Source organism: Neoarius graeffei, chromosome 23, assembly GCF_027579695.1.
Source record: "Neoarius graeffei isolate fNeoGra1 chromosome 23, fNeoGra1.pri, whole genome shotgun sequence".
NCBI lineage: Eukaryota > Metazoa > Chordata > Actinopteri > Siluriformes > Ariidae > Neoarius > Neoarius graeffei.
This window is the reverse complement of record NC_083591.1, coordinates 29,249,290-29,272,505: the sequence shown is the minus strand read 5'-3', so window position 1 is coordinate 29,272,505 and position 23,216 is coordinate 29,249,290. Positions and strand designations below refer to the sequence as shown.

General features: G+C 42.6%; 1 protein-coding gene across 1 annotated transcript in view; it reads left to right on the top strand.

The window, feature by feature from the left end:
• Positions 1-23,216, top strand: part of LOC132871196 (phospholipid scramblase 3) — a 33,347-nt gene that overhangs the window by 4,817 nt on the left and 5,314 nt on the right. The window contains exons 3-4 of the mRNA XM_060905302.1: positions 9,802-9,994; positions 12,715-12,826. Of these exons, the coding sequence (XP_060761285.1) occupies positions 9,802-9,994; positions 12,715-12,826 (305 nt within the window). The remainder of the gene's footprint in view (positions 1-9,801; positions 9,995-12,714; positions 12,827-23,216) is intronic.

Genomic DNA, 23,216 nt, shown 5'->3' with positions numbered 1-23,216 from the left:
CATATAGGGGTATTGTCAGTAATCCCGGTGAGAAGGAGCAGACTACAAACACTCAGGACTACAACTCCCATGACATACAGTGCCCTCTGTCCCCAGCCTACTGAACTACAGCTGTCACACATTTCCTTAATCACCGCTTCCGCTATTTAAGCTGCTCATTCACACCACTCCAGTGCGAAGTATTGTCCTGACATTTCAGTACTTACTGAGCCTTGTATCTTTTCTGGCTGTCTCTAGTGTTTCCTGAACTTTTGCTATTTCCTCTCTGTTTTCGCTCTTTATCTTTTCCACGTCACGTTGTCCACCAATCGCCTGACCCTCACTAGTTTAGCGACATCGATTTCAGTCACACGTTTTGGCTTTGTTGACAGTCTGCTGATCTGCTCCCTCTGCACATACATCAGTAAGTGCCTGCACTCTCACAGGATACTTCACCATAATGGATGTAGCGGAGGGTCCTAAACAGACTGCTCTAAACACGCAAGGGCATTTGCTAGGAGAACATCAACAGATGCTCGCCGACCTCAACATGGATGACGTAGCTCACATCTGTGATACTGTGATAGCCCAGCGCTTCAACTCCCTACTCCAGAGAAGTTTGCTGGAGACATCATCGCATGTAAGGGTTTTTTACTGCAATGTTCTATGTACTCTTCCACCATGCTCCATTTATTGGAGGAACACAAGATTGCAAAATTTATATTTTCTCTCTCGGGCAAAGCACTTCGCTGGGCCACCACAATTTGGAATAAGGGGCACAAGCAAACCAAGTCCTATGAACAATTCCTCACCATGTTTAAAAGGGTGTTTGATCTTGAACCAGAAGGGATAGAGGTTGGAAAGAGTCTTCTCGCCAGTTCCCAAGGCTCCAGAAGTGTTGCTGAATATGCCTTGGAATTCAGGACACTAGCAGCTGCCAGTGGGTGGAACGATCCGGCACTGAAAGTGGTCTCTCACCAAGGCCTACATCCAAAGATCATTAATGAGCTGGCTTGTAGAGATGAGAACTTCACTCTGGACTCCGTCATTGACTTAGCAATTCGACTCGACCAATTGTTAAAGCACCGACCATCTATCCACTTCAACACCAAATCTGCCCAGTCTATGGAGGATGGCTCACCCATGGAGGTCTCACGCACCCATCTAACCCGCACTGAACATGCTAGGTGGCGCAAGAAGAAAGAAAGAAACAAAGAAAGAAAGCACAACTTTATTCATCGCACACTTGTGAAATTCCTCTCTGCATTTAACCCATCTGAAACAGGGAACACACACATGCGCGCACACACACGTGAGCAATGAGCACACACACATACCCAGAGCAGTGGGCAGTCATGCTAACAGCACCTGGGGAGCAGTTGGGAGTTAGGTGCCTCACTCAAGCGCACCTCAGCCCAAGGCCGTCCCATATTAACCTAACTGCATGCTTTTGGACCATGGGGGAAACCAGAGCACCCGGAGGAAACCCACGCAGACATGGGGAGAACATGCAAACTCCACACAGAAAGGCCCCTACCGGCCGCTGGGCTCGAGCCCAGAACCTTCTTGTTGTGAGGTGACCGTGCTAACCACTCACACCACCATGCTGCCCATGGGGTGGGGGAGGGCTTATGTTTCTACTGTGGGAGCCCTGAGCATAGCATCCAGCAATGTCCCATACGACCAGCCCGAGAGACCCCAACAGAGAGCTCCACAAGTCCAATGGGAAAATTCAGCTCTAAATCCTTTACCACCCCAGTCCTACTCAGGGTAGGGTCCTCCACTCATGTCTTATCCGCTTTTGTTGATTCAGGGGCAGAAGGGAGCTTTATCAGTAGTGCCCTCATGCAGAACCTCAACCTGCCTACCATCCCCCTGCACAGCGCGCTCAGTATCAAGACCATCGATGGAGGACCCATCACCTCTCTCACACAACCAGTACAGATTCAGATACTGGCTTTACACACAGAATTCATCTTACTCTATGTAACCACCACCGTCGATCATGACATCATCCTTGGCTATCCCTGGCTTCAGCTATATGATCCATTGATTCCATAGTGAAACAAGGAAATTCTTCAATGGTCACCCATATGCTTCCAGAACTGCCTCTCTCTCCCTCAGATCAGAGTAGCTTCTACTTCCGTAGAGAGCCCCCAATCCGACTCCATAGCCAATATTCCGGATTGTTACTTAGACCTTGCAGAAGTCTTCAGTAAGGGGAAGGCCTGCAGGTTACCTCCTCGCAGGCCATATGATTGCGCAATCAACTTACTGCCAGGTATGTCTCCTCCATGTGGTCGTATTTATCCCTTGTCCCAAAAGGAACAGGCAGCCATGGAGGAATATATTCAGGAGGCTCTCAAACAGGGATACATCCAGCCTTCCAAGTTACCCGCATCAGCTGGTTTCTTTTTTGTTGAGAGATGAGAAGGTGGACTGAGGCCTTGCATCAACTACAGAGGCTTAAACCAGGTCACCGTAAAGTATCCTTATCCTCTTTTCCTGATTCCAGCAGCTCTTGAACAGCTTTGATCCGCTAAGATATTTTCAAAGCTCAATCTACGAAGTGCATACAACCTGATCTGAATAAGGAGGGGTGATGAATGGAAGACGGCCTTCAGTACAACTGTGGGGCACTTCGAGTACCGGGTCACGCCGTATGGCCTTTCTTCAGCACCCAGCGTGTTCCAGTGCTTCATCAATGATGTGCTATGGGACATGCTGGACAAATGTCATCACCTATATCGATGATATCCTGATTTACTCTTCAGATGTCCAGAGTCACCAGGAACATGTCAAAACCATTCTCAAGGGACTGTTAGAGAACAACCTCTATGTAAAGGCCGAGAAGAGTGAGTTTCATCTAAACAATATTTCCTTCCTTAGCTATATCATTAGCGCCAAAGGAGTGTGCATGGACTCCTCCAAGGTAGCAGCTGTCACATCCTGGCCTACACCCAAGTCTGTAAAGGAGCACCAACAATTCCTAGGTTTCGCAAACCTAGGAATCACCTTTTATCACCGGTTCATTTGAGGTTTCAGCTCTCTAGCAGCTCCCCTAACCATGCTGTTGAAGAAGGGCCCCAAGCACCTACAGAGTAACACTGCGGCCGAGGAAGCCTTCGGTCTACTTAAGCTTGCATTCACCCTGACCCCACTAAGCCTTTCATTGTGGAAGTAGATGCATCCAACACCAGGGTAGGGGCCATCTTGTCACAACGCTTTGGGGAGAAACTGAAGCTACACCCCATAGCCTTTTTTTCTAAAAAATTTACTTCAGCAGAAAGGAATTATGATGTGGGGAACAGAGAGCTCCTTGCTATTAAATTAACCCTCGAGGAAGGCCATATCGAGCCTTGTATCTTTTCTGACTGTCTCTAGCATTTCCTGAACTTTTGCTATTTCCTCTCCATTTTTGCTCTTTGTTTTTTCCACGTCACGCTGTCCGCTGATCGCCTGACCCTCACTAGTTTACTGACACTGATTTCAGTCACATGTTTTGGCTTTGTTGACAGTCTGCTGATCTGCTCCCTCCACGGATACATCAGTAAGTGCCTGCACTCTCACAGGTATAATGCAATGCCATTATATATCTGTTTATTCTTTGATATATTTATACCTATTTTTGTATGTGGATTTATACAGGACACAGCCTGTAATGGAAGGGCTGTTTTGTAATATATACCCCAAAATAATATTTAATCAAATTTATTTTTTATTTTAATAATTAAATTATAACTTTTAGAAAGCCCTGCAGAGATATACCATTCACAAGGTGTAGGCCATATAAAAACTCTTTTGTTTGTACAGAGAAATATTATTTTATTTTGGAGCTCATGATCCAAATTACATATCTGTGAGTGGCAAAATGATCCAATATTACGTATCTGTGAATGGCAAAAGTATGTGAATCTCTAGGATTAGCAGTTACTTTGAAGGTGAAGTTAGAGTCAGGTGCTTTCAGTCAATGAGATGACAATCAGGTGTGAGTGGGCAACCTGTTTTATTTAAAGAACAGGGATCTATCAAAGTCTGATCTTCACAATACATGTTTGTGGAAATGCATCATAGCATGAACAAAGGAGATTTCTGAGGACCTCAGAAAAAGCTTTGTTGATGCTCATCAGGCTGGAAAAGGTTACAAAACCATCTCTAAAGAGTTTGGACTCCACCAGTCCACAGTCAGACAGATTGTGTACAAATGGAGGAAATTCAAGACCATTGTTACCCTCCCCAGGAGTGGTCAACCAACAAAGATCACTCCAACAGCAAGGTGTGTAATAGTCGGCGAGGTCACAAAGGACCCCAGGGTAACTTCTAAGCAACTGAAGGCCTCTCTCACATTGGCTAATATTCATGAGTTCACCATCAGGAGAACACTGAACAACAATGGTGTGCATGGCAGGGTTGCAAGGAGGAAGCCACTGCTCTCCAAAAGGAACATTGCTGCTCATCTGCAGTTTGCTAAAGATCATGTGGACAAGCCAGAAGGCTATTGGAAAAATGTTTTGTAGATGGATGAGACCAAAATAGAACTTTTTGGTTTAAATGATAAGCGTTATGTTTGGAGAAAGGAAAACACTGCATTCCAGCATCAGAACCTTGTCCCATCTGTGAAACATGGTGGTGGTAGTATCATGGTTTGGGCCTGTTTTGCTGCATCTGGGCCAGGACGGATTGCCATCATTGATGGAACAATGAATTCTGAATTATACCAGCAAAATTGAAAGGAAAATGTCAGGACATCTGTCCATGAACTGAATCTTAAGAGAAGATGAGTCATGCAGCAAGACAACGACCCTAAGCACACAAGTCGTTCTACCAAAGAGTGGTTAAAGAAGAATAAAGTTCATGTTTTGGAATGGCCAAGTCAAAGTCCTGACCTTAATCCAGTCGAAATGCTGTGGAAGATTAGAGAGATTAGATTAGCTTAGATTAGATTAGATTAGATTAGATTAGATTAGATTAGATTAGATTAGATAAAACTTTATTGATCCCTTTGGGAGGGTTCCCTCAGGGAAATTAAGATTCCAGCAGCATCATTACAGATAAACAGAGAAAAGAAACGGAGAAAACTTCTAGATAAATTAAAATAAATTAAGTATTTACATATACAAATATAAAAGAATATGGGGAAGAGAGGAAGTGGGGTTAGGGTAAGTGTGTGTGGGGGGAGCAGGAAAGATATTGCACTTTATATTGCACATTATATTGCATATTGTCCAGTATTGCTTATTGTTGGGCTAGGCTACTGCTCCTTCCTGTCCTCTGTCCTCCTGTTACCCCTCCTCCCCCCCAGAGAGGAGTTGTACAGTCTGATGGCGTGAGGGACAAAGGAGTTTCTGAGTCTGTTCGTCCTGCACTTGGAAAGGAGCATTCTGTCACTGAACAGGCTCCTCTGGTTGCTGATGATGGTGTGCAGAGGGTGACTGGCATCGTCCATGATGTTCAATAGTTTGTCCACAGACCTCTTCTCTGCCACTGTCACCAGAGAGTCCAGCTTCATGCCAACCACAGAGCCGGCCCGCCTGATCAGTTTGTCCAGCCTGGATGTGTCCTTCTTGGATGTGCTGCCCCCCTCAGCACACCATGGTGTAAAACAGGACACTGGCAACCACAGACTGATAGAACATCCACAGGAGTTTCCTGCAGATGTTAAAGGACCGCAGCCTCCTAAGGAAGTATAGCCTGCTCTGTCCCTTCCTGTATGTGATTGGTGTTGCAAGTCCAGTCCAGCTTGCTGTCCAGCCACAGCCCGAGGTACTTGTAGGAATCCACAACCTCCACCTCGACTCCCTCGATCAGAACTGGTCGTGACCTTGGTCTGGACCTCCCAAAGTCAATGACCAGCTCCTTGGTCTTCGAGGTGTTGAGCTGCAGATGGTTTCTGTTGCACCACACAGCAAGGACCTGAAGCGAACAGTTCATGTGAGGAAACCCACCAACATCCCAGAGTTGAAGCTGTTCTCTATGGAGGAATGGGCAAAAATTCCTCCAAGCCAGTGCACAGGACTGATCAACAATTATTGGAAACGTTTAGTTGCAGTTATTGCTGCACAAGGGGGTCACACCAGATACTGAAAACAAAGGTTCACATACTTTTGCCACTCACAGATATGTAATATTGGATCATTTTCCTCAATAAATAAATGACCAAGGATAATATTTGTGTCTCATTTGTTTAACTGGGTTCTCTTTATCTACTTTTAGGACTTGCGTGAAAATCTGTTGTTGTTTTAGGTCATATTTATGCAGAAATATAGAAAATTCTAAAGGCTTCACAAACTTTCAAGCACCACTGTAGAATAAGTTGGTTGCAATCTAGAGCTAGGTTGCAATCGAGAACTAGGTTTAAAGGTCATAGGCAATGGTCGGAGGTGAAACGTAGAATATCAACTTTATTGTCTAGAAGAACAACCCAAAAAGTGAATTCAATCTTCCTAGTGTCTAATTTGCACCCTAAAATTGAATAAAATGGTTAAAATATACTGTTTTGCCCAATTTCTGAAGGTTTGTTTACATCTCACTTATGCACACTTTCACTGCCAGGGGACAGTCGTCTTGACGTCATTCAAGGCAAACAGACTGGGAGCAGTTCTGTATTTACCTGCGAACCAAGCACACATGTACGGACTTTGGTTGTGAGAAGTTGTGTGAAATGTCTGAAAGCGATAGCAATTTTGAAGCAGGAAGTCTCCAAATTGAATATCGAGAGGTGAAACCATATACAGTGGGGCAAAAAAGTATTTAGTCAGTCACCAATTGTGCAAGTTCTCCCACTTAAAAAGATGAGAGAGGCCTGTAATTTTCATCATAGGTATACCTCAACTATGAGAGACAGAATGAGAAAAAAAAAAATCCAGAAAATCATATTGTCTGATTTTTAAAGAATTTATTTGCAAATTATGGTGGAAAATAAGTATTTGGTCAATAACAAAAGTTCATCTCAATACTTTGTTATATACCCTTTGTTGGCAAATGACAAAGGTCAAACGTTTTCTGTAAGTCTTCACAAGGTTTTCACACACTGTCGCTGGTATTTTGGCCCATTCCTCCATGCAGATCTCCTCTAGAGCAGTGATGTTTTGGGGCTGTCACTGGGCAACACGGACTTTCAACTCCCTCCAAAGATTTTCTATGGGGTTAAGATCTGGAGACTGGCTAGGCCACTCCAGGACCTTGAAATGCTTCTTACAAAGCCACTCCTTCGTTGCCCGGGCGGTGTGTTTGGGATCATTGTCATGCTGAAAGACCCAGCCACGTTTCATCTTCAGTGCCCTTGCTGATGGAAGGAGGTTTTCACTCAAAATCTCACGATACATGGCCCCTTTCATTCTTTCCTTTACAAGGATCAGTCGTCCTGGTCCCTTTGCAGAAAAAACGCCCCAAAGCATGATGTTTCCAACCCCATGCTTCACAGTAGGCATGGTGTTCTTTGGATGCAACTCAGCATTCTTTCTCCTCCAAACACGACAAGTTGAGTTTTTACCAAAAAGTTCTATTTTGATTTCATCTGACCATATGACATTCTCCCAATCCTCTTCTGGATCATCCAAATGCTCTCTAGCAAACTTCAGATGGGCCTGGACATGTACTGGCTTAAGCAGGGGGACACGTCTGGCACTGCAGGATTTGAGTCCCTGGCTGCGTAGTGTGTTACTGATGGTAGCCTTTGTTACTTTGGTCCCAGCTCTCTGCAGGTCATTCACTAGGTCCCCCCGTGTGGTTCTGGGATTTTTTTCTCACCGTTCTTGTGATCATTTTGACCCCACGGGGTGAGATCTTGCATGGAGCCCCAGATCGAGGGAGATTATCAGTGGTCTTGTATGTCTTCCATTTTCTAATAATTGCTCCCACAGTTGATTTCTTCACACCAAGCTGCTTACCTATTGCAGATTCAGTCTTCCCAGCCTGGTGCAGGTCTACAATTTTGTTTCTGGTGTCCTTTGACAGCTCTTTGGTCTTGGCCATAGTGGAGTTTGGAGTGTGACTGTTTGAGGTTGTGGACAGGTGTCTTTTATACTGATAACGAGTTCAAACAGGTGCCATTAATACAGGTAATGAGTGGAGGACAGAGGAGCCTCTTAATGAAGTTGTTACAGGTCTGTGAGAGCCAGAAATCTTGCTTGTTTGTAGGTGACCAAATACTTATTTTACCAAGGAATTAACGAATTAATTCATTAAAAATCCTACAATGTGATTTCCTGGATTCTTTCCCCCCATTCTGTCTCTCATAGTTGAAGTGTACCTATGAAGAAAATTACAGGCCTCTCATCTTTTTAAGTGGAAGAACTTGCACAATTGGTGGCTGACTAAATACTTTTTTGCCCCACTGTATGTATGAACCTATGGCTGTTGCGAAGCAATCGGTGAATGTGGCTCACTGGTTTGACCGTGCGGCCTCAGAATCGGACAACGACTCGGCCGACTCTGATCGCGGTGACCCCGGACGTCAACAAGACTTGTGCCCAAACGATTTATCCTGGTAGTTATGATAAATTCCTACTTTCGTCGTAATTCTAAATAAGAGCCCTTTTGAAGAATAATTAAACCACTCTCCCTTGTGGATATAGGTAACGATTACTTGACAGTGCGCCGGTAGGCCACATTAGCCTGCCATCCACGGCATTATACTATTTATAGCCTACTCTAAGCGAGGAAATATCCTTTTGTCTCATTTCCACAATGACTGTACAGGATCCCTCAGGATTCTTGACTTGTCAATTGCAAGCAAAAGTAAAAATGTTTACCTCCAATCTTCTCCTTTTTGCTTGAGCATTGCTGGTCCATTTCTTCTTTGACTGCTTGATTTTGTTTCATGTGCACAATCCACTCTCTCCACTTCTTCTCCTCTTTCGGAAAAAGCCAACCCTCTGGCTTCACATGCACAATCCACTCTCTCTGCCTCCTCTCCTCTTTCAGAAAAAGCCAATCCACTCTCTCCGCCTCTTCTCCTCTCTCGGAAAAAGGTAAAAACTTCTTCCTGAACCAGTCCCGTTGTTACAGTTCACTGCACAACAATAAGGCATGTTTTTTCTTTGGAAATTCTTGAACGCACGTCTGCACTCAAGCCAAACGGCAAGGCAAGTAAACAGAAGTGGACTCAACTCAAGCAGTTTGTTTGTCTTGAATGACGTCATGCGCCAAGTGGTCACGAAAATCGCTGAGCAGAAATTTGCCGCAATCCGCACTAACTTATTTTAATTATTACTTATTAACAATACTTCTTGGGACCAGAAGAAAATTACAGAGGGTGTTTTAACATAAGTTTCAAATGTGGATAAATTGAAAACCGTTGCCTATGACCTTTAATAATCTCAGAATTGGTGTCTTGTATTCTTCTAATAGGAAATGCTAGATAATTTCAACTATTTTCAAGATATTTTCACTTCCTCAGGTATCATTTTCTGCAGTGTAACTTGGAGTTGGATCACTTTTGCCTTGAGGAATGGGCAAAAAGCCCGGGGCTAGATGTGCTAAGCTAACAGAGACATACCCCAAGAGACTTGCAGCTGTAATTGCAACAAAAGATGGCTCTACAAAGTACTGACTTTGGGGGGTGAATACCTATGCACACTCCAGATTTCTGTTTGTCTGGGGTTTTTTTTTCATCTTAATTATTTTTTGTGTCACAATAAAACAATTTTCACCTTTAAATCTGTAGGCATGTTGTGTAAATCAAATGGTACTAAGGCCCCAAAAATCTATTTTACTTCCAGCTTGTAATGTGACAAAACAGGACAAACACAAAGTGGGATGAATACTTTTGCAAGACACTGTACACACACACACACACATTTTCTGCTCTCTGTCTTTCAGAGAGCTCATGTGTATGTATGCAATGCTGTGGTCCTGCTCGTGCCTGCTCTTTGCAAGGTTTTGATCAGGATCAGCAGAAGATTTTTCTATTTGAAAGACCACTTAGAACAGATATGTGTTGCCTGGGTTGCTGCTTGATGGAGATGAAGGCCTACACGGCCCAGAGGGAGCTCATTGGCACGGTCCACCAGAGGTACACACACAAACATTTCAGAATATAGAATAATACACAATGTACATATGCTATCTCCAAAAGTATGTGAACACCTAAGTATTGAACATTCCACTCCAAACCATAACCTTCATAATCATAACTTTTCTAGTGAAAGGTTTAGTAGAAAGGAAATCTTTAAGCAAAGATATTCTAGAGCATTCTATGTTTAAAGCTTTGTGGCAACTGTTTTGGGAAGACCTTAATATGGGCATCATCAAATCCTAATACAACCCTAACTTTAACCTCAGTAACCCTTTTTTTTTTCTTTTTAAATTTTCAGTTTTGAAAAAATAAGCACAAAAAAGAAGTCCTTTTCTGAGTTGCCTTTCTGAGACATTTCCATGCAGCATCTGCTCAATTTAAATTTTCCAATATCATATCACACTCAATCCTTTGTTTAAACAGCTACTTCAATTAGTGTGCTACTGCAGCCAAAATTATTATACTCTTCCTATCTTATATTCTCACCCATTTTCTTCCTCCCTATCTCCACTTTCTTCCACTGCCAACTGGTCTGTATCGTTAGATGTCACGTTTGTGAGCATTCAGCTCTCACTCTCTCTCCTTCCTACTTATCTTTTTGGCTGGCCCCAAACATGCAATGACACTTCAAGTGATCTTTTTAACTGTGAAATAAAATCACTCATGCAGCATTCTGTTAGTGCTAGGAAAAATAATTATTTTTAATTGAGAGCCAATACCGGTCGGCACGGTGGTGTAGTGGTTAGCGCTGTCGCCTCACAGCAAGAAGGTCCGGGTTCGAGCCCCATGGCCGGCAAGGGTCTTTCTGCTCGGAGTTTGCATGTTCTCCCCGTGTCCGCGTGGGTTTCCTCCGGGTGTTCCGGTTTCCCCCACAGTCCAAAGACATGCAGATTAGGTTAACTGGTGACTCTAAATTGACCGTAGGTGTGAATGAGAGTGTGAATGGTTGTCTGCGTCTATGTGTCAGCCCTGTGATGACCTGGTGACTTGTCCAGGGTGTACCCCGCCTTTCACCCGTAGTCAGCTGGGATAGGCTCCAGCTTGCCTGCAACCCTGTAGAACAGGATAAAGAGGCTAGAGATAATCAGTGCATTTACATGCACATAGAGAGAATCGAATTTCTGCCGTTGCTCGACTGAAATCGAAGTTCAAAATGCCATGTATACACCTTAATTCAGCTGAAATCGAACCGAACTTGATTTCTCGGAATCGAGCTACACGACCTAGATTACGCGATTTCTGCCGAGCTACTTAGTGCATGTAAACCCTATTGAGCTACGTATTCGAGCTACTTACTTCAGCACTGCCCCTTCCGGAAGTGACGAGTCCACAAGCGGGAAACACAACAGCCTCGGTCGGCATGACAACGGCATGAATCTTTTCTTTTTGTGGCATTGTTTGCACTGTTAAAATTTAGCTCACTTACTGTATCACCAAATACATCTGTACAGCTGTTGCATAGCTGTGAATTGTGTACATAAATAAGTCACTGTATTTGTGTGTGTGTGTGTGTGTGTGTGTGTGTGTGTGTGTGTGTGTGTGTGTATATAGATAGATAGATAGATAGATAGATAGATAGATAGATAGATAGATAGATAGATAGATAGATGGATGTCCAACATCTGAAGAATGTCAATAAAACAAAACAATTGAACTTTGTGTGTTTATTAAGACACAAGTTAAATTGTAAGCAAAAAATGGACTTTAGAAAAATATTTTTTGTAAGCAAAAAAAAAAATTGTAAGCAAAAAATGGACTTTAGAAAAATATACAATTGTGCAAAATAAGTTGTCTTACAAAACAGTGGTCTGCGCAGGACAGTTTGTAGCCATACAGTCTGTTAGAGCAAGCCTAACAGCTTGAGCACAAAACTTGTGAACACGGAACTGCCAGTGTTGCCAGATTGGGCGGTTTTAAGTGCATTTTGGCGGATTTGAACATGTTTTGGGCTGGAAAACGTCAGCAGTATCTGGCAACACTGCTGATAACTTTGTTTATACTCTTGAATAGCTCTTCTTCATGACGACAACCGGAAGTGTACCAACACGATGGGGCATGTAGCGCCACCTGTGGCTCGGGTGCACAATGTACCTCACACAATAGCTCGATTAACTTGTGTGCATGTAGGATTGGATTTCTCTGGCACCCCTGCTGGGACCCTTAGCTCGATTACCGACAGTAGCTCGATTTGGATGTGCATGTAAACGCACTGAGTGAGATGAGATGAGAGCTGTTTATCCTGTTCTACAGGGTTGCAGGCAAGCTGGAGCCTATCCCAGCTGACTACGGGCGAAAAGCGGAGTACACCCTGGAGAAGTCACCAGGTCATCGCAGGGCTAACACATAGACAAACAACCATTCACACTCACATTCACACCTACGGTCAATTTAGAGCCTAACCTACATGTCTTTGGACTGTGGGGGAAACCGGAGCACCCGGAGGAAACCCACACAGACATGGGGAGAACATGCAAACTCCACACAGAAAGGCCCTTGTCAGCCACTGGGCTTGAACCCAGGACTTTCTTGCTGTGAGGTGACAGTGCTAACCACTACACCACTGTGCTGCCACCATTAATACAATTAATAATAAACCATTTGTGTTTTCATCAGTCTTGTTTAAGGGCCACTGATTATATCACATTGGGTCAACATTTTGGTGTCTTCTACAGAAGCTTTAATGTGGTTGTGTATAATATGGCTTTCTCATCTGCCAGGTGGAGTATGTTCACACCCTACTTTGAGGTATGTGACTCTGCAGACTCTCCCTTCCTGAGGATACAAGGCTCCTACTGTCCAATCCGCTGCCTTTCCAACCAAGAGTTTCAGGTCAGATACATCATACTAGGTTAAACCAAACAGTCGCATGTGGCTGATCTCTCATTTACTCTTTTTGGTGAAGATTTTATTGCTGTAAATAGCAAAATAAAAAAAAAAAAAAAGTTTTAAGCAGGCGGCACGGTGGTGTAGTGGTTAGCGCTGTCGCCTCACAGCAAGAAGGTCCGGGTTCGAGCCCCGTGGCCGGCGAGGGCCTTTCTGTGTGGAGTTTGCATGTTCTCCCCGTGTCCGCGTGGGTTTCCTCCGGGTGCTCCAGTTTCCCCCACAGTCCAAAGACATGCAGGTTACGTTAAAGGATATGGGACATGAAACAAAAGCACGCTATATCAGCTTCTTTCCATTAAAAATATGAATTAATTGCATCAACAAATACAAAATCATCTATTAAATTCAGCAAAATCGTTATATTCGTGATGATTATATGGCATTTCCGCTCGACTTCCGATATGCATTTTTTGTAACCGGAAGAGCCGCCGTCACGTGATCATACGTCACAAAAACTTTCGGGCACAGCACAAGCAGGTAGATGAATGGAGAAGTGGATGACAAGAAAATTGTTTTCATAGTCTTTAAAGTACATTGAACATCATGGTGTATTGTGCTGCTTATGGTTGCAATAATTCCAATGGGAAATGCCCTGGAGTAAGTTTTTTTGCATTTCCCAAGGACCCGAAGCTGAGGAAAGTGTGGGCTCACCTGCGCATGCGCAGTAGGCTTCGCGCATGCGCAGTAGGCTTGGTAGGACAACTTTACAGAACACCTGTTGAAAAAACTTTGCACCTACTGTTTCCCACAAACTGTGTTCGGACCATTTCACTGAGGATTCTTTCAACATTAATACTCAGGTACTGAGTGATATTAATTCATGAAACAGGAAGTTTAAGGATGAGAAAAAAAAAACAGTTTAAATCGGGAAGCTGCGCACATTTGCGCCAGGCTGCACAAATGTGCGCAGCTTCCCGATTTAAACTGTTTTTTTCTCATCCTTATACTTCATGTTTCATGAATTAATATCGCTATTTTTTTTAAAATCGGATCTGCGCGATTCAGCCATGAAAAAGGCGGCATCCGCTGAAAGGCGCGCTGTTTGCATCCCTGGGGGCAGGAACATTTTTGTTGATATGAGTGATCCGGTGCGATTTCGCGACCCCCCTGTTGAAGACCTCTGCGCAAAGCGACTGAAAGCCGAGGTAAGGATTAGTATTATAATTTTGGGTGTATCAATTATTGATTATCATAATTCTGACTCGTTTCGCCATTTTGAATGTTTTCATCTCGGACTCTGGAAGCATTGTATCTCAATCAATCTCGAAAAATATCAGCAAAAAAAAACTAGCTTGCAACGGACTTTAGCTAGATCTATGATGAACTTTCAATGTATGATACAAAAATAATACTTCTTTCAACAGATCATTAGCCTTTGTGCAGAATTGTTTTTAACTTACCAGGAAGTGTTATCGAGCCGACCGCTTTCAGTTTCATGAGGGCTGAATGAACTCTCACTCTCAGAATCATCTGACCCGTCAGAGTAAAGACAAGATCCATGTTCATGTGAATTTCCAGCTATCGGTTCGAATTGATAAGGTCTAACTTCACAGCTCTGTGAAACATCGGGAATATCACTGTCGATGGTGTCCATTTCGGTAACCTGTTTACATTAGATTCCCAAGCGCTGGCTCCTTGGAAAGTTTTTGTGACGTCACGGGTCATGTGACCACCTAGCTCATTAACAAATCCTTGTTTTACGCTGATGTATAAAAAAACTTGAATAATGTGATGATTTTCACATTTTTGACGCCCTGCAGTAATTTAGATGGCATTTCTTATGTCCTTTATACATAATTATGCCCAGGTAAAAATCCATGTCCCATATCCTTTAACTGGTGACTCTAAATTGACCGTAGGTGTGAATGTGAGTGTGAATGGTTGTCTGTGTCTATGTGTCAGCCCTGTGATGACCTGGCGACTTGTCCAGGGTGTACCCCGCCTTTCGCCCGTAGTCAGCTGGGATAGGCTCCAGCTTGCCTGCGACCCTGTAGAACAGGATAAAGCGGCTAGAGATAATGAGATGAGAAGTTTTAAGCACTTGGAATGATGAATAACACACACACACACACACACACACACACACACACACACACACACACACACACACACCCCAAAACAACAACAAAAACAATCAAAAGTTGAGATGGTAGGGAAATTAAAAAAAAAAAAAGAAAGCAGTGATTTCTAAATTTACTTTGACTTGTAGTCCATTGCAGACAGTATGAACCCAAGATATTTCATGTTTTTCTAGTCAACTTCATTTCATTTGTTAATATACAACCATTTCTGCATTTCTGGCCTGCAACCCATTCCAAAAAAGTTGGGACGGGGACAGTTTAGGGCTAGTGATGAGTTAAAGCAATTCAATAAGGATGTGATTTGAAACAGGTGATGTTAACAGGTGGTTGTGATCATGATCTGATACAAAATCAGTATCCAGGAAAGGCCAAGTCTTTGAGGAGCAAAGGTGAATTGAGGATCTCCAGTTCTTCAAAAATTTGTGAACAAATTATTGAAATGTTTAAAGACAAAAGATATGAAGGGTTTTAGACATTTCACTCTGTTGTGCATAATATCAGTAAACAATTTAAGGAATCTGGAGGAATTTCAGTACATAGGCTTGCGTCCCTGCCCCTAAGCTGAACAGCCTTGATCTCCGGTCCTTCAGACGGTACTGCATCAAGAACCATCATTCATCTATAGCTGATATAACCACATGGGCTCTAGATTACTTTGGCAAACATTTGTCAAGCACTACAATACAGAGCTACATCCACAAATGCCAGTTAAAACTTTACTGTGCAAAAAAAAAAAAAAAAAAGCTTTATGCTAACTATGTCTAGAAGCACTGTCAACTTCTCTGGGCTCAGAGGTATCTGGGATGGACCATCACACCATGGAAATGTGCATTGGGATCAGATGAATCAGTATTCCAGGCCTTTTTTGGAAGAAACAGACACCACGTGCCCTGGACCAAAGACAAAAAGGACCATCCAGACTGTTACCAACAAGAAGTCCAAAAGCCAGGGTCTGTCATGGTATGGGGTTGTGTCAGTGCCCTTGGCAAAGGTAACTTACACTTCTGTGATGGCAGCATTAATGCAGAGAAGTACATTGAGATTTTGAAGCAACATATACTGCCTTCAAGACAACATCTTTTCCAGGGACACCCATGCATATTTCAATGAGACAATGCAGAACCACCTTTTGCACAGATTACAAAGGCATAGCTGCAGAAGAGGGTGCCTGTCCCCTCTGTCCTCAATAGAGGACAGGTGACAAATATTGAAACAAAAAAAAAATGTGACAATGACGACGCTATACTGTCACACACCTTAAGATATGTTTGTAGGAAGAATGGGACAAAATAGGACCTGAAACAGTTAATTACTTGGTGTCTTCAGTCCCGAAAACATTTTAAGTGTTGTGAGAAAGAATGGCAACATTATAAAGTAGTAAATGGTTTACCATCCAAACTGTTGCAAGAATGTAAAAATAAGTCTTTATTTTGAAAAAACAAAAAAACAATGAAATTCAAGTGGTAAAACATCAAATAATGTGCTGTTTGAGTGCAACACAGGTTAAAGATTATTTTTGAATCATTGTTTTCAGTTTTAATTGCTTTTTCAACATACCATCCCAACTTTTTTGAGTTGAGGATATACATACACAGCCCCAATTCCACAAAAGTTAGCACACTGTAAAACATGAATAAAAACAGAATGCAATGATTTGCAAATCATGGAAACCTTATATTTCATTGAAAATTGTACAAAGACGACATATCAAAAGGATGAAACTGAGAAATGTCTTTTGAAAAATATATGCTCATTTTGAATTTACTACCAGCAACATGTTTCAAAACACTTGGGACAGGGGCATCTTTACCACCGTGTCGCATCATATGTTGTCTTTATACTACTTTCACTATAATATATATATAAATATATTATAAATAAATATAGAGTGTCCATGATTTGCGAAATCATCACATTCTGTTTTAATCAACATTTTACACAGTGTCGCAATGTTTTTGGAATAGGGGTGTGTGTGTGTGTGTGTGTGTGCGCGCGCGCGTGTATTCTGACAGGGACTTGGGATAGACACCCGGCACCCTATGATGGGGTGGAATATCACCCAAAGGGATTCATGTTGCAGTGTGCCTCTTTTTTATACTGACCTGGAGGAGCCCAAGCCTCCAGAGCCAGTCTGGGTTAGTTGTATGATTCACTGGCTCACAGGACGAGTACACCAATGGGCCAATTACCTAGTGAGCACGGGTGATTGCTCTAAGACAACGAGGGAGGCGCAGCCTCCTCTAAAAATGACGAACATAGTGTAGGATGAATTCCACTAGGCTTATGTTATAGCCGACCTTATAACATTGCTATTTCAGATCCAGAATCATAGAAATACATGTGCTCAACCCAACTGCAGTGCGAAATCATTCCGTTATAACTTTCCCCAGTTCGCCTAATGTGTGCGCGAGTTTTTCCCCCTCGTGACAGCGCGATGCAGCCCAGCCTCAGTGGACTTCAATGGCATTTGGGAACTATGCGCTTTTTAATCTCAAAATGCAAGACGATTATTGGACAAATACTGCGAAAACACCCGCCCACGGAGTCCCACGGACTCCCAGCCTCAATGGACTCCAATGGCATTTGGGAGCTATGCGCTTTTCAATCTCAAAATGCAAGACGGTTATCGGACAAATACTGTGAAAATGCCCGCCCACGGACTCCGAGCCTCACAGTGGGAGGGACATGGCAAAGCCTTCCGCAAGGAGACTGGTGATTGGTGAAAGTGGCCGGATATTTTCTTTGATTGACAGCTCGTTTCAAATATAGACAGGCAGCGGTGAATTTCAGTTCAGTCCCATGTGGATTCACAAGTGCTGTGGTGTATTGTAAGAGATCAGCTTACATTTCGATTTCATTCATTACGTACGGTTTCTACCAGCTTTTTTAGTTTGTATATATTTTCATTGTAAATAAAGTGTAAATATAGTGTTGTCAAGTTTGCTATCTTAGTTCCAGAAATTTGAACTTGAGGGGGCTAGTCAGCTAGCAAGAAAGCTGCGCACAGATGCCAAGCATTGCTGATTTAATTTTGGCGAAGCCATTTGCCAGTCTTCCTTTCGAGGAAAAAATTAAAATTAAAGAGCAGGATAGACCAATGCCTCAAATTGACTTGGTGAAAAAGGTAGGGAATAATACTCGTTCCTTTCAGCTCTCCTGGTACGAGAAAGTGAATTCGCTAACAGCAAGTGACCCACATCAACAACAGTAAATAGGCTACTTTAGTAATATGATGGACCAAAAATATAGAATCTATTTAAAATGTTTATGCTGAGTATATTATATTGGAATATATATTTCTCTGGATATGAATTAAACACAGCTACAATTTGGAAAACATTTTTAAACAAAAACACAGCCGAGAACATTTCACACTACAGACCTGGATTAAAAGTGAAGGGTTATCAAAATTGTCAATAAAACATTTCTCAGTCAAAATAAGTAAAATATAGGGAAAGTGTCATTGAATGAAATGTGTGGCACCCAGCTCTATGTTTGGCTCCCCAAGGTCAGTGCTTGTGCCTATTCCAGAACACACTGCTGAGGTTCCTGACAAAGAGCTGCTTTCAATAATGATCAAATTTTAAACAACATGCCACAATTTTAAAATATAAAATGTTAAAATACCCCCCCAACACCACCATCATGTATATGGACAGTAGGCTAATGGGCCAAAAGAACCTGTTATTTCACAGTTTGTGACCCTGCCAACAATCAGCCAGATCAGAGGCAAGAGTATGGGCAAAATTGATGTGTTTTTTCTTTTAAAATCTGGAAATATTGTAACCGACCAGCCTCCCCTGTTTGAAAGACTACCAGCCGCCACTGCTAGTGAGAGTGGAACGTATGTGCTGCCGTACCTTGTAGTCTTTTCAAGTAATGCTCTGGTACCCGTATGAGGCTTTAGAGAAGGAGGACCCCCATGAAGAAATTTTTCGGGGGAGTGGACAACGTTAGAGGCTGGCGTAGCGGCAGCAGAGAAGGCAGTCACTCCAGATCTCCTTCCTAAGGCTGACACAGCAGCAATGGAGGAGGCCGTCACTCCAGAGCCAATTCCAGATTTAGTTCCAGAGCCAGTCCCAGAGCCAGCACCCAAGCCAATGCCTGAACCAGTGCCAGAGCCAGCACCAGCACAAGAGCAGATCCAGAGTCAATGCCCGAACCAGAGCCAGTTCCAGAAGTGGCGCCAGAGGTAGACGGGGTGGCCTCTGCCCCAGATTTCTTTGAAGACGTTGTCCTCCTGCTGCCTCCCGGCTTTGAACACGTCAACGTCCCGCTGCCATCTGGCTTTGAAGATGTCCTTCTGCCACTGGGTCGTGAGGATGCTGTCGCCATGCCACTGGGTTTCAACAAGGACAAGAGCAGTGCTCAGACAGAGCCCTGTCTTGAGTCCAAGTCCTGTCCAGAGTTCGAGTCCATGCCTGGTCCAGAGCCCAAGTCCTGTCCAGAGCTCAAGCTCATGTCTAGTCAGGAGCCTGAATCCTGTCCAGAGTCCATGTCCAGTCCAGAGCCTGAGTCCTGGTCCTGTCCAGAGCCCGAGCTTAGGCTTGAGCCCATGTCTAGTCCAGGGTCCAGGTCCTGTCCAGAGCCCGAGCCCAAGCCCCCACTTGAGGCAAGAATCTGGTGCCACGTCGGCCCAGAGCAGAGTGCCGATGGCATGGCATCCAGCGTCAGGTTGTCATTCCCAGGGCCATTAAAGATGGATTTAAGCTCTGGGGGGTGTTTCTGTCACACCTCCACCCGTTGGCGCGTGCAACAGATGTACTCTGGTCAGTACACACTCCAAACTGACTCACTTGCGCGCACACACTGAATAACGCACACCTGCACTAGATTAAGGCACAATGAGCACGCCTATAGAGGATGTGCAGTCACGTGACCCGTCCGTGTTTACTCCGCCATATTGGACAGCTTCAGGATTGTTTACCTTGTGCGAGCATAATGGATCCAGGGAGTAATCCCCAAGAAAATTTGGAAAATACCCCATCTACATCACGCGATAACTTGTCTAAGTTTGTTCAGCATCTTGAAGGTGACGTGAGGCAGCGTTACGTGGAAAAGTGTTCCAGGTTGGGGATTGCAGAGCCGTACAACTCGCCACAATCCTTGCTCAGGGAAATTCAGAGCTGCGGTGCCGGCGATTTGCCCAATCTGGCCTACCACGACATTTACAATTTTCTTGTTAATCGTGAATCGTGTTACACTGGCAAAGCCCTCAAAGCTTACAAGAGCCTGGAAGCTTATAAATATTTTGTTGCGGGATGAGTATCCCAACTATACCTCTGGAAGGTTCCGAAGAAGAATGTCTACTTGATAACCTCACGGGTAAGTGGCATTAAGACGTTTATCATAAAGAGACTATGCAGGACGTTTTATCGTAAGAATGTTCGAAATCTAAACTCAGTTCCAGATAATGACAGGGTTGTAAATATGTAATGTTTTTGTCTGAAAAAAAGTATCACAAATCACCGCTATCTTTATCTGTGCAGAATTATTATTCAATATCAGATATAAATGTATAGGGGTCACAGAGATGTCCAGCTTCTATATTCAAACAAATTAAAAAAATATTTTAAAAAAATATAGACTAGGCCAGGGTAGTAGGGCTAGGCATAGCCATTTTAAACATTAGAGATCAAGCGGACTAACGGCCACAAACACTGTACTGTCTAGTCTCTAAGTATGCAGTTATCATTCAATCTGAAAATCAACTTAACAGATATACTAGGAGTATTGAATTAGAAGATTACACCTACCTGATATGAAGTGTTCACTACAAATTCGGCTGGTAGAACTGGGGTACCAGTTTTCTCTTCGCACAGCGGACACCCATTTTGTGTGTCTCTCCTCGTCTGCGGGGAATCTATAAAATGACAGGCCCTCCTTTTGGCCCTGTCTATTGGTACAACCAAATGCTGAACAAGATATAACCATTCTTGAAAGATCTACTCCCACACACTTGATAATTAGAACGGGTTCGTCTAAGTTCTATGCGCGGCCATGCCATCCAAGATGGCAGATAAACAAATATCACGTGACCTCGTGACGTCACGTGCACGCTCTCTATATAAGGATTCTGAATACTCACTCAGGTTGCAAAGTATTGAGTTGTTTGTGACATATTACTGAGCTTTGTTTTCTGTTTGATCTCCTGGTTTCCTGATTCCTGGTCATTGTATTCCACTTTAGTCTGTGCCTTTGATAGTCTGATTGTGCCTTGCTCAACTTCTTGCCTGTTTCACTGTTTCCAATTTATGTCTGCCATGTTGGATTGTTTACCTGTTTGTCATTTTCTTAATAAATATCTTCTTCACCTACAGTGCCTTGCAAAAGTATTCATACCCCTTGAACTTTTTCACATTTTTCCACCTTTCAACCACGAACTTATGTTTTTTATTGAGATTTTGTGATAGACCAACACAGAGTAGCACATAATTGTGAAGTGAAATGAAAATGATAAATGGTCTTCAAAATTTTAAACAAATAAAAATCTGAAAAATGTGGTGTGCATTAGTATTCAGCCCCCCTGCGCCAATACTTTGTAGAGCCACCTTTTGCTGCAATTATAGCTGCAAGTCTTTTGTGGTATGTCTCTACCAGCTTTGCACATCTAGACACTGAAATTTTTGCCCATTCTTCTTTGCAAAATAGCTCAAGCTCAGCCAGATTGGATGGAGAGCGTCTGTGAACAGCAATTTTCAATTCTTGCCACAGATGCTCAATGGGATTTAGGTCTGGACTTTGACTAGGCCATTCTAACACATGGATATTCTTTGATCTAAACCATTCCATTGTAGCTCTGGCTGTATGTTTGATTGATTGATTCCGAACAGTAAAGAAGATATAAAAACAAAAAATAAAAAATAAAAAATGCAATCATCAAAACATCGTCATAAACAGAATAGCGTAGCCACAAGGCAATAACATAATAATGTTTAGAAAGGATTAGGAAGAAGTAAATAACTTCTCAAATCCTAAATTTCTATATCACCATTAATCAAACATCACTTTCCACCATAATAAACTATATATACAAAAAAAAAGCAAAAAACAAACAAACAAACAAAAAAAACAACAACATGGTATAATATCGCCCAAATCAAATCATATATATACACAAATACTTATGCTATGCATATATACACACATACAATACATATATACAGTACATACATATACACATACCTATAACTATACACATCCATACGTACACAGCAGTGGCGGCTGGTAGTCTTTCAAACAGGGGAGGCTGGTCGGTTATGATATTTCCAGATTAAAAAAGAAAAAACATCAATTTTGCCCATACTCTTGCCTCTGATCTGGCTGATTGTTGGCAGGGTCACAAACTGTGAAATAACAGGTTCTTTTGGCTCATTAGCCTACTGTCCAATATACATGATGGCGGTGTTGGGGGGGGGGGGGGTATATTTTAACATTTTATATTTTAAAATTGTGGCATGTTGTTTAAAAAGTGATCATTATTGAAAGCAGCTCTTTGTCAGGAACCTCAGCATTCAATGACACTTTCCCTATATTTTACTTATTTTGACTGAGAAATGTTTTATTGACAATTTTGATAACCCTTCACTTTTAATCCAGGTCTGTAGTGTGAAATGTTCTCGGCTGTGTTTTTGTTTAAAAATGTTTTCAAAATTGTAGCGGTGTTCAATTCATATCCAGAAAAATATATATTCCAATATAATATACTCAGCATAAACATTTTAAATAGATTCTATATTTTTGGTCCATCCATGACATATTACTAAAGTAGCCTATTTACTGTTGTTGATGTGGGTCACTTGCTGTTAGCCAATTCACTTTCTCGTACCAGGAGAGCTGAAAGGAACGAGTATTACTCCCTACCTTTTTCACCAAGTCAATTTGAGGCATTGGTCTACCCTGCTCTTTTATTTTAATTTTTTCCTTGAAAGGAAGACTGGCAAATGGCTTCGCCAAAATTAAATCAGCAATGCTTGGCATCCGTGCGCAGCTTTCTTGCTAGCTGACTAGCCCCCTCAAGTTCAGTCACTCAAATAAACGAAATTTCGGGAACTAAGATAGCAAACTTGACAACACTATATTTACACTTTATTTACAATGAAAATATATACAAACTAAAAAAGCTGGTAGAAACCGTACGTAATGAATGAAATCGAAATGTAAGCTGATCTCTTACAATACATCACCCAGTGTTGCCAGATACTGCTGACGTTTTCCAGCCCAAAATATGTTCAAAACCTGCCAAAATGCACTTA